Genomic DNA, 13,162 nt, shown 5'->3' with positions numbered 1-13,162 from the left:
TCAAACAAGGTCTGCAAAATTGTTCTGTATTCATTAACCTAATTAACCTCATTGAAAATTTAGAGGGCACATATACTAGTACTGACTTATAAACCCTTCAATTTAGTCTGCAATACGTACATATCTGGTACCTTTATAACATGTCACTAGTCCTTATCTCTAGTACAGAATCACACACAGTCTGATCTGCATGCAATGCTACTGGATGGATGGCTAGCGTCGGTCTGCCTGTAAACCATAAAAGCAGGCATTTTTGGGCAGACCTACGCTCTGCTCTGCTGTGTGTGCCAGCACTGAGGCAGATACTGTAGTTTTCAGTGCAGCAGTGTAGGGAAGCAGATCTGGTTGTCTCAGCCTGACAGAAAAACACAGGGCTAAGAGCAGCGGATCTATGCTACATGTGACCTTGCCCTAAATATCGAGGAACAACCAGGGACCCCTGCACCCCACCTCCAGTGCCACACAATCCCCATTCTGTCCCCCTTCAATGCCTGCTATCATAGCAGAACAGCACCACCCTCTAGCACCAGTAATGGGGTGGATCGAAGAACCTGTAAGTCTCTTACAGTCTCTTGTAACCAAAATATCTCTCTTCTTTTAACAAGCCTCACACTGCATATTTTTATTACTGACATACTTTAGAATGCTGTTTGCAAGTGAAACAGTTTTATAATGATTTTAAAATGATTTGTAAATGTAAAAGTAATATCTCTGTCTTTTAGACTGTAAATAGTTAAATGACTATCTGTATGACTACAGATACAATGGAGCAGTAGTAAGCTTTCCCCAAGCCACAATTCCAATCAATGCAAGGCCTTGCATACTTCTGTTATTTTGCTCCTACTCAGATCTATCTGTTAATCCTAGAGGATTGTGAGAGCTGCAATCTTAGTTGCAGGAAACTTAAGCCAGCCATACAGGCACCGATAATATTGTACGAAACCTAGTTTTGTACGATATTTGGTGTGTGTATGGCGGGTCGATGAGGTGACTGATATCGCAAAAGGCTGTGGATATTGGTCGACTCGTTGATTGGCCAGGTTAAAAGATTTTGATTGGGCGCCATTGAAGGCGCCCAAGCACAATCTACGTTCAGAGCTGAATCGGCAGAAGGAGGTAGAATTCCTATAGTTTCTACCTCCATATCTCACGATTCAGCCCTGAACGTCAGTGGAGGGTGGGAACGATCATTCGTGCGAAAAGATCGAAATTGCTACGTGAATGGCCACCTTTACTACTAGCTGTTTGCCTCAAACACACACGCCAATATCCTAGATGCAGGGGCAAATTGGGGCAAAACTAGTCCAATGGCTTATGTATGATTTAATCTCTAATGTCATCGGAGGAGGTGGGTCAGCATGGATTCCAAAGCCACTTCTCTGCCTCAGCCCGGTACTTTCATATAGATATTAACACATATATGGGCTGGGCCACCATCAATAAATATGGGGCCTTATACTACTATGTTAACAGGACCCTGCCCCTAAGGGGCTCCAATTTTTGGCCCACTGGTCAATTTGTTGATTATTTACCCCTGGGTGGTATGCCCTACCAAAAATTAAATAAAGCCCCAATTTAAAAATTATTACCCTAGCAAGCACACCACACCTATGATCTGCCCTGGTCACTGCCCCAATTGTATCAAAACTTCACCCACCTACTCCAGTGCTAGCTTCACCCATTTGCAGCAAATAGTCTTTTTTTTTTTTTTTATCTTGGGGCCCCTATCTGCCATGGTGGCCCCAACTACAATCCCCCCCCCCCCCCATACCAATCTGATTGCAGATGTGTTTTGCATATAGGCCTATGTGTAGGGCAGCAGTGTCACATAACTGGACTTATTTACAAATTCTGGGCAACTATGTACCTGGGCAGTAGCCCATAGGAGCCCATAGGAGCCAGCTGATTCACTTTTTACAGCCAACTACTGGTAGAGAGTGCTGATTGTCACTGTGTGCATTTTTATGTACAACAAGGTGCCCTATCATTTGGGTAGCCTCAGTTACAGATATAAATGTCATACTTTTTACTACATTGTTTCAAGGGTCTCAACTACAGAACATAAAGGGATAAAGAAACTGCTTTCAAATAACATTAAAACCACTGAAATTATTTACAGATGTAAAAATGGAAAGGTGCTTAGAATTCATTTGGCAAAACACAGGTTTTGGGTTCTTTTATTTTGTAAATGTAACTGTACTGTACTGTACTTATCTGTAATTATTGCAATCAAAATAAGCAAACCGCAGAACTAATGAAGCCGTACGTGTATAGTACGCAGCCTGGGTGTGTAAATATGCTCTGCCTGGATTTTATTCTTCTTTCCTTGCTATAAAGCACACTTTCCCCACAGCCCAACTATCGGCCACCCCAACAAAGCTCCTCCAAACACACTGAGGCTATAGCCTGAAGGATGCTGCAGAGGATCTTTCCCAGCGTTCCATGCTGTCAGTAGAGAAGCTGGTTGGGCACCGCCTCGGTGACGTCACGGGGGCTGACACCCGCGCTACACAATTGGCGAGGCAGGCCCGGCTCTGACGTCACCGATCTGCATTGCCTGCGTCACAGCAGCAACCCTACTCAAAGCTGCGTGATTAGGGCGGCCGGGAAGGCGAACAATACCCGAGCATCCTCTGCACATCCGCGGCCCTGCCTCCCCTCATCTTCCCCGCACTCTTCATGATCAGCATGTAAACAATGCACCCATAGGCTACAACGAGCTGCCCATCGCGGGAAGTGGACACCCAGGGGATCGCGGGCTGATTGGGGGGAAGAGAGCCGAGTATGGATTTCCAGCAGCTGGCAGACGTGGCGGACAAATGGTGCTCAAATACTCCCTTCGATCTAATCGCCACCGAGGAGACCGAGCGGAGAATGGATTTCTACGCCGACCCCGGTGTGTCCTTCTACGTACTCTGCCCAGAGAGCGGCTGCGGGGACCATTTTGTAAGTGGGAAAGTGATGGGGCCCGGGGGCGCTGGCTGCGGGCAGGGAGGCGCATTGTGTGGCTTCATGGCGTGGTAACCGGCCGGTGAATAAGCCTCAGCGCAATGGGCCCTGCTAGAGGCGTGTATTATATAATGTGCATTTCATCCTCACCATGATGTTCCCCTATAGCAACATCCCTGGAAAGTGCCGTGTCCGCAGGTCACCTGCCTGCTACATACATATTCACACACGGCATCAGTATCTGCACCCACACCTGCTGTGCCAGGGAGAAGGGCAGGGCTATCATTGTGTCTCCATAGCTAAGGATCAGGTGTATCAGCCTTGTGACCAAGCACCTGCTACTTACTGCATTCTCTGAAACTGGCAGGGTCATACTGCCAGTTATAATTCAGCCTTATCTGCTGGTGGCACTGGGCATTGGAGTCCTTTGCGCCCATCTCTGATGTACATACAGAGTTAAGAACAAGAGAGTTGGGCATTGAAACAATTGCTGACAGCTGTACCAGTGCAACACCCTGCACTATTATAGGGCAGCGTTGTGATGCTCAGGCACTACCTAAGATGGCCACACGTATAATAACTAGGCTGTATGACTAGGCCCCTTCTGGCTGTATTGGTCACCGTTTGTGTATACCTGGTGCCTTTATGGTTTGGGCCTTTGCATGATAGGAGACCTGGTGAAATGGAAGTTAGGTAGGGTTATCTATTAGTAATGTTATCTACCGACCCAGGACCAGAAGGTGCCAAACTGTCCTTGACACTGTGTCAGTGAACTAAATCTGTATCCGTGAACTAAATCTAAAATGATCAGGTTGAATTTAAAATGTCCCTTGTGTAACAGGCTTGTGCTGCACTTTCACATTTTATGTCAGGCTTTTTAAAACAAATTGAATTTAAGATCACATGACAGAGCCAGCGTCCGTTATCCCCAGGTCACCTTAACCACAGACCTAAACCAATTAAATAAACACAAAATGCACTTACCTTGGGATAAAAAAGTCCATTGAATACTTGTTAACCCCAACTTAGTATAAAATATATTGTAACTATCATATGCAACACATGCTACCACATTTTGATGCCATTGTAAACATTTTGTATGTCCATCAACCATTGATTACTCTATTTACTTCTGCCTCAGTTCTGTAATGCTTTTATAGCCCAGCTCCACCGTGAGAGTTGCCAAACCTTTTAACAGAACCTCATCTCCTAAGTGATCTTTTTCACCTGTATTTAGGATTTTGGTTTGTAATTTTTTGCACTTAATAGGGCAAATACTAAAACAGAAAGCATATATATGCTTCCCAACTCCCCATGGGTTTTCCAAGCAGCTGTGTAAAAGGTGTTTAAACAAATTATGATGCCCAGGTAAGCCCTCCCCCTTATCTGAAAGCCTGACATGCAGTTGGGACGGGTTTGTTTATACAGAGCTCATTATCTCTGTTAATTATCATAATTACAAGCAGAGGGAGGGGAATGAAATTTAGTTAAAAACAAAGCAATGATCTTTATCATAAATTTTTTTTTTAAATGATAGGAATAAGCATTACGCATGTACACCACATGTTCTATTTATTGCATTTATTAAAGTGTATATAGTGCCACTTTGAACTTGATCCACCAGCCTATCTCCTCAAAGCCTAGGAAAGTACCCACAAAATCAGCTGCTTTCCTGCAACTTCTGCCACACAAGAACATTTCTCTCTGAAGCATTGTCTGAGAGAGGTCACAGTGACAAAAAGTCTATGCTGGTCTCTCTGCAAAAACCTGTCAAGAATTTTATTGATAATTTTAATCCTAAATATATCAATGCTTTTTAGGGCGGTAACTGTTCTTCCCTTTTTATACTGCAGTTTGCTCCAGAAAGTAATAGGGATGGATACCATTGTATATCATAAGCCTAAGTAAGAAACTGATACCCTTATTGACTGACTGAATAAACTAGTTTGCAGGTCACTTGGGCCCTTTTTGGTAGTTACAGATAACCGTACAGCCATTGGATCCTTTTTCCGGAAACTCATTAGCCAGAAAGTTCTGAATTATGGGAAAGATATCTTTCATAAACTTTATTCCAAAAAACGGTGTGAGGATTCATTTCAATTGATTGTGAACAGAATCAGATGTAACTGTTGTCAAGGGCACCCAGAAATTGCACCTACTGATATTTTACTGATATTGGAGGATTTCTAATCATGTGAGTAGAAACACTCTATTGTGCTCTCACATGGCAGTTGCAGAGTACCACAACTTTGAATGGACAGAGTAAAAGCTCACAGGTCACATCCAACTTTAATACAAGCAGTCAGGTCTGGTTTTATGTGCAAGCAGTAGTTCCAACAGAGCTTATTGACAAAGCCCAGATCTGCAGCAGGCATTACCCTCACATACTGGGAGGCTAGCACAAAACTACTATTTTACTTAAACTGGCTTTGGTTTTTCAAGTAACACAGGTTAAAGATAACATTGCTGTATGCTTAAAAAAAATGGGGGGATTATGAAATGCTCTTAGTGAGGTCAGTTTAGAAAACGCCCTGAATGGAAGCAGCTCCATTTTAGACTCCTATCCAAAGTGCTGGAACAGCTGCTAAAGCTTTGGCAGAAAACCTTATATCTAGCAGCTGCCTCACAGCATACATTTAGCCACTTTCTATTCTGTGTCTTTGGCTCTGCATAGAGAACTGTAGGGTTAAAGAGAAAAGGTTCTCCTCTGAACATTGCAGGGTTCAATAAAAAAAAAATATTACATAACAAAAACCTTTAAAATAAAACAAATATAAATAAAGCATTTTCATGTTAAATGTTTCTTTAGACTGTGCCACTGGACAATCCCATATTGAAACACTGCCAGTTTCATTTTAAGCCCATCCCATGCACTGTTCTCACACAATCTAAGGCAGGGGTGGCCAATACGTTGATCACAGTCCACCAGTCGTTTCCCTGTGGATTTCTGGTGGACCACAATCAAGGGGATGGGGAAGTGCTGCGTGAGTGCATACGTATGCATCGGTCCGGTCGATCACGACCGAAAAAAAGTCTGGCCACCCCTGAACTAAGGGCACACATGTATCCTAGGTTACACCAGACAATTAAGGACAGAGCTTTATCATTTAAACCCACACTCCTTCCTGTTACAGTTGAAACTAGAATTATTTCAGGTGATCAGTCTGTGACACACAGAACATCACAAAATGGTGGCCCAAGTTACAAGACATAAAAAGGGCAACATTTACTGATATGTATATGCAAGTATAATAGGATCTTTTATTTAGTCACTTATTAGGATTTAGACAGCATCTTAAATGTGACCATGCAGCCAGAAATAAAAAAAAAAAAAAAGGTCTGTAGAGGTCAATGACTCATTGGTTTTGGAATGTAGATTGTATGTAGAGTAGAACAGAACAGTGAAGTTAGCTGTGACCAGTCGAGGAAAGGCAGGGTTATGGCATGTGAACAATTTGTAGCTATTTGCTTTAGGGAAACTTATTTCAGTGGGGCTACACTGCATGGATTTATGTTGATGTCCAGTGTGTCCTCATAGAAAACATATTCCTCAGAATAATGAAAGCGCATATCTAGTTGGTTGCTATAGGTTATTGGCCTTGTGCTTTTTTGCCTCTATATTGGTAAATGTGGCATAGTGTATGCTCTAATGCGACCTGCAAGAATGCACTGTACGGTATATTTTCAAATACACAGGCATATTTATATATTGATTCTCTTGGGATTCATACACATACAAGTAGTTGTATTGAAAAAAAAGCTTTACTATGCTTGCTAATACTTTCACATTCCTTCATCCCTCCTTCTTTATGAATATTTCTTTGGGAAATCCCTTAATTAAGCACATACATTTGTAACACTCTCTCTCAAAGAGCCCATTTTAAGCAAATAATTCAGAATTTTTAAAAAAGTATTAAAACTGTAGCTTGTACTTGACCTGCTCCGACGCTAAAATCGTGAGCGGAAGAGAGGGGGCGCCATACGCAGCGCCTTGTTTTCCAAAGTTGCATGAAGTCTCCTGCAGGAAAATTCATGCCGTTTCAGAAAACAAACATACGCATATGCTTTTCTACCTGCGATTCAATTTGGTAATTTTGGTATGTTTGCCAGGCAAGAGTCACTGCTTTTTACCACAGGGTCAAGATAGTTAATTTTTTCTCAAGACTCGTCATTGGAGAACCCAGATACTTGTAAATATCTGAATAATGTAGAGCCTCTTTCAGCATATTCAGCATTCCTTTAGAAAGCTTTTTGGCTAATGCCACACAGGCAGATTTGTCAGTCTGCAGGTAAGCATTAGCCTTAGCCACCAGTGGTTCTTCCATTCCCTAGAGTAACCAGCTGCATTATGCTTGAGTGGTCTAAAGAACATTCTGCTCCTCCTGAAAATATCTGCCCTAAAAGTATTTCCCTGTATGTTTCTGCTTATTATGGGTCTTTGTCCATCAAATTGTTCAAGCCTATCCATGCAACATGCTGGCCCACTCCATGCCTAGGCATTTGAGCTGTATTGTCGTTTGCTATTTTTGAATATTGGGCCAGAGATAGAATATCAGGGTTGGGGTTGACACAGTAGTTAAATGTGTAAATAGACTTTGTGCTAATAACTTCTAATGACAGCCTTCCCATTAGAAATAATCAAGTTGTGACTCCTAAATGTCTTTTTTTTTAACCCTATCACTCTTTGTCGGAGTTCTTTTATGCATGTGTATTTTCTCTGCCCCTACTGGCCACAATGTCCTTTTAGCAAGCCGATTTATGTGATCTATGGAGTTTTGGAAATTTCTTCTTCATTTGGTGCATTACTAGATTTGAAGTTGTGGTTTCCATTTGCCCTTCTCTTTCCTTGCATCTGCTTTCTGTGCATCCTGGTATTTACTATTGACATGCACATAAAGTGTGATTCATTGCATAAATAGCTTTTTGTTTGTTTTATTAGAGAAAATGTCTTTTTCTTTGCAGAAAGTGACTGTAACATTGACTGCATGTAAAGCAACTAAATTGTTCATGAGGTGTATATGAATTTTCAAAATGGATAAGGTGGGCAGAGAGGGAAATAGAAATGTCAAAACAGGTACAGTAAAGGATGTATCTTTATTATAGTAAATATTGTCTTAGTTGGTTAATAAAGAGAAGGGGCTGCATTTTGTGTCTATGAAAGTGGAAATTTGCATTGATGAGCTCTGTATCATGAAGTGCAATAAGAAAAGCCTATGTGTGTGTGTATGCACAAAGATGATTATGTTGGTTAACAATGCAAAGCTAGTTAAAGCCTGTAATCAAAGAAGCTGCACAAATGTCACCGCAAGAGCTATCGTTCCTCAGTGTAATTAGGCATCCATAATTGGGTATCTCAGTGGGACAGTCTTTGTGTGTGGTGTGCGTGTGTAGGCAGAAGTAGCAACAGTGCTTTCAGTATCAAAAATAAACATTCAATGGAAGTGGGAAAACCATTATTTGATAAAACTGGTTTAATGCCAGCTGGTGAACTTTAATATTAGGATCTGTTTTGACAGTGTTGTCTGATACAGGTGCCTGGGGGCTTATACCTTTCTAACATGTTCTTGTGTTTTGCAGCATGTGTGGAGCGAGAGTGAGGACTGCTTGCCTTTCCTACAGCTAGCCCAGGATTATATTTCCTCCTGTGGTAAGAAGACTCTTCATGAAATACTGGAAAAAGTCTTCAAGTCTTTCAGACCTGTAAGTCTGTTTTAAAAAATTATATCTACACTATCCCAAAAAATTATATCTACACAGAAACAACAGTTTTGACTTCTTAACTCCTACGAGTTGTACCTATTATGTCTTTGTATAGTAGTAAAACACAGACTTGATATGTATTTCATTATAATTTACTAGTATTTGAAATATAATATGCCTCATACATGCCCATATTTGGAAAGTAAATTTGGCATTTCAGCATATATGGCTCACTTATTACCTGTTCTGCTAAAGGTATTTTTTTTTCCTCAGCCTTTGCCAGAAAAGTCACATGTTCTAATGTGTCCTCAAAAAAAGGATATTACTTATTTTTGTAAAAGGCTTAATAAAGGAAGATACATGCAAAATAAAGTCCACTCTACCTTGTGGAAAAGTGACTAGTTCAATGTGTATTTATCTGAAAGACATTTATTTGAAAATCACTCAAAAATGCTGCTTTCTAATAGTCTCCCCCTTGTTTTGCTCACAGCTGCTTGGCCTCCCCGATGTGGATGATGACACTTTTGAGGAATACAACGCAGATGTGGAGGAGGAGGAGCCAGAAGCAGATCACCAACAAATGGGTGTCAGCCAGCAGTAGAGTCATTAGTGGGTTCTTAATGTAGAGAAATCAATTCCCAAACTAACGTAATAGTTATTAATGTTCCAAAATGCAGAAAACTCTCCCCAGGGAGCTTTAGCTAAGAACTGAGCTGCCCATCCAGCCTGTTGACTGAAGAGATCCTAAGAGAGTTCTCTTGCCTTCCACCATTCTCAATTCTAGAATTTAGCTTTGTTTTGGGCAGTTGTGTTGAGACTGGAATGTGACTTGATATAATGAATGTAGCACACTGAATACTGAGGCTGTGCCTAAATATGGGAAACATAGAACCTGTGTTTTGGTGCAAGTGAAAAATAAGCAATGATTTTGGTTCTTATTCATTTTTATTTTTAAAATAGACAAATCGCACCAGGCATGAATGCAAAGTGTTACTTACTGATAAACATTTCACTTCAAAATAGGTTTTTGGCACATGAATGAATGGTGATGTGTATTTTTATGGTGACATCAGGATAAACACTACTAATGATAATCAAAATACTGAATTATTAATCAGAAAATCCATACAGTTTGTCACATGCTATGCAGCTAGGCCAGACACAGATATGTACATATGCACACCCACAGTATCTCACATCACTATCTTCAACAGATCAGGAAATCTGATAGTGTTGTTTGAAGAGCGTCAATAGCCCAGTAACCCCTTATACAACATGCTTTGTTTAACACAAGGCAAACAATATTCGCTGTTTAACACAAGGAAATGCAATGTTCCCTAAAATAGCACAAGTCTTACAACAAAATGCTATAAAAATACTTCTATCCAGGCACCCTGAGATATTTCCAGATAATACTGTAATTCCCTGAAAATTACATGAAACTAGCAGGTGATATTTTAAAATTCTAGTCTGGTCTCCGTGCTCAAGCAGATATTTAAAGCATGCGTCAGTAACCATTGTAAAGCTTGCAACCAGGAATGGTATTAGGCAATAACAGGGTATAGGGCAGCATGGAAGGTAAGCTGGGAAATAATGTACTCTGTGCAGTCACTGTGGTTAAATCTACCAAACTAGAGACAGTCAATGAATTGAATAATAACTCAATCATTCTTAAAATCACTGCATTGTGCCACATGGTTAATACTGAAATCTAAAATAGTTTTCAGCCAGTTGCAGTGCTGCAGGGCTTGTACATCATATAATCTGCTTATTTTGTGGTCTTCATCATGCAGCTCAATAAATGTATTCCGTATTAGTGGTATGAAGGCCCCTCCTCTTTTTTTCTTTCCAATACCTTATAAAGTAGATCTTGTGTAAATTTTAATTTAAATGTAATAATTCATTGTTGCTTACACTGAAATGACCAGCTGCATATAGCAGTCCTGGTAAAACCCTAAAATTTACATTGTTATATAATAACATTTTCCATAGTAGCAAAAATGAAATTAATTGGCATGTTCATACATGAGCTTTTGGCATCTATTTGGGTCACTTGGTGCATGTCCTCAGTTATGAACCTGGGATTTTTCTACATGGTATCTTTCTCCTTTCTCTATTTGCTATTTCCTGTGTCGGTGCTGGCTGCAGAGGGATTACTACTAGTATGGAGTGCTGCAAGTAACATAAGGAGGAACATTTTCCCTTTGCATCTACACCCCACTGTAGATTGTCAGGCCTGGACTGGGATTCAAAATAGACCCTGGCGTTTCAAGTACACAGAGGCCCAAGCAGCCCACTTAATAGTGACTGTCTATGGCATCTTACAGCAACCCCTCTGGCATTTGCCAGAATCCACAGATTGAGAGTCTGGGCTTGGTGGCGCAATACATGAAACAAAAGTGTCTAAATGCTTACTTTTTTTTTTTTTTGTGGTCACTGGGTTAAATATTTATTTTGGGTTGCTTTCGAACACACATTTTTGGGATAGCATTACAGAAGCTTGGTTTCTTAGCTGCTCTGATATAGCTCCCTTTATCATTACGGGCTTCAGTAGTTTTGCAGGAGCAGGGTGCCACAAGTTGGACCAGAGTTTCAACAAGTTTTTATGACCTGTATTACATGTAACTTTAGGCTTGTGTGAATTTATCTTTATAAGTAGGGTTCAATGTGTTTTCACTTAAATAGAAAGTAATGTTTCATTATTCTGCATTCATGTTTGCATTCATGCACAAAAAAGTCTCAACATATGAAATACACAGAAAAATATTGATTATAGTAGCTAAACAAGCATTATGTTAGCTCCTACTTATGCAGTAAAGTAAAATTGTGAGCAGATAGCAAGCCTGGCCTGTACAGTCCTTTCATGGTTCTGTAACAACCCACAAGCATTGCTGTATATCCAACCTGTGACTCGCCAGCTGCTTTTGAACTACAATTTCCAGTCTTTATGTGGTGTAGTCCAACATCAGTAGTGTTGGTCAGCCTTTGAAATTTCCTTTGGTTTCCATTGTGCCTCATATAGTTAGTGATGTCCAGTGCCACTGTATCATGATTATTTACCCCTTCTCCCCAACATGAGTAAAAGGGAACACCATGTCATACTCTCACTGCCAATGACACAGCATAGCCCAGTACAGAAAGTCTTTTTAGCCTCTATGGCATGTTCCATACTGTTCCATACAGATCATGGAGCATGATAAATGACTTCAAATGATACTGTGTAGGGACCGAGGAAACTGCTGATGAAAAATAGAAATGTTTTACTTTCAGAACTCAGAAGGCTTCTTATTTATAACATGCACTTTATTGGCTAAACTGGAGTTCAGTATAAACATAAAATATAGTGAAACTTATTTATTAAAGAACATAGCTAAGCTTGATCTAATATTGTATCAGAACATGCTCATTGCTCTAAGTGTGCCAATATAGCATGCGGTTATAGCCAGACCACTTGTGTACTCTTAGAAGGGCTGGCAGGACATGTAACTATATACACCCACCAACTATAAACCTGCATTTAATTCAAATGTGTCTTTGCTCTAAATGGAGGAGTGCCTCATTCCATTTCGATACTACTAAATATATTATCTGTAGTGTTTTTCTCTTGTTATTCTTAATCCTTTTGCATTTATTTTATGGCACTTCAAATCAACTAGTCTTCTGTTTTCCTGGCATGTCCAATAGTATAGAGCGTTGGTGAGCAGTGAAGGTTGCCAATGAAGCTGTCATTGACTGATGTCTGTCAGTGGGGAGAAGGATATAAGAGATAAAGTTGGTATTCTAGTTCACTGTTTTCAGTAAAGGTTGCAGCATTATGAGCAATGTATAGGCTTTGCCAGTGTAGAGTGTTAGCAACCTCTGCAGTCCATTGAGAGGCATCCTGGGAAGACCAGCTGCACCGCATTCCAGAGTGGTAACCCACCCACCCTCCCCCCCATATTCTTTGATATTTGGTAACTACAAGGGAATAATTGGGTGAAATTGAAATGATGGATGGCTTATAAGTGCAAGAATGGCATAACTTTAAATTTGTGTGTAACCAATGCCTCGGCAGTTGTCAAGTTAGGTAGCATAATCAGTGCAAGCATGTCCAGGAGGCTATCATTAAAGGGATACTATCATCAGAAAATACTTTCTGTATATATGTATGTTGGGGTAATATTTTCTAAGGCAGTGTTGCTGTGGATAGTAACATAATATACTTTAGACAAACAAAAAACTTCACTGTACTAGGTATATAAACTTGTATCCATAAACCCATTATGCATAAATGTCCAGCAGAGCCATTGATCACAGTGTATTGTATAAAGACAGTACTCCCTTACTGACTTATTCCATTTTCCTAAAGACCGTGCCTTGTTCTTAATGTTAACTAAGCATAAATAAGCTTTACTGGCAAGACAAATCAAGTGGGTTCTTTATGCTTAAATGTTATCTGTAGAATGTAAGGATGTTGTTCCATATAATAGAAAAACCTTTTATATACAAAATTCCAGGTCCCAAGCATTCTGAT

The 13,162-nt window shown here is 40.3% G+C and overlaps 1 protein-coding gene across 1 annotated transcript; it reads left to right on the top strand.

The window, feature by feature from the left end:
* The first annotated feature begins 2,522 nt into the window (after positions 1–2,522).
* mturn (maturin, neural progenitor differentiation regulator homolog (Xenopus)) lies at positions 2,523–10,473 on the top strand. The gene is given in 3 exon segments (NM_001007922.2): positions 2,523–2,946; positions 8,527–8,649; positions 9,140–10,473. Coding segments are annotated over 3 exon segments (396 nt in total). The 5' UTR covers positions 2,523–2,784; the 3' UTR covers positions 9,251–10,473.
* The last annotated feature ends 2,689 nt before the right edge of the window (positions 10,474–13,162 follow it).

The sequence above is a fragment of the Xenopus tropicalis genome, chromosome 6 (genome assembly GCF_000004195.4).
Source record: "Xenopus tropicalis strain Nigerian chromosome 6, UCB_Xtro_10.0, whole genome shotgun sequence".
Classification (NCBI taxonomy): domain Eukaryota; kingdom Metazoa; phylum Chordata; class Amphibia; order Anura; family Pipidae; genus Xenopus; species Xenopus tropicalis.
The sequence above is the reverse complement of the archived record's forward strand: the minus strand, read 5'-3'. Positions and strand labels throughout refer to the sequence as shown.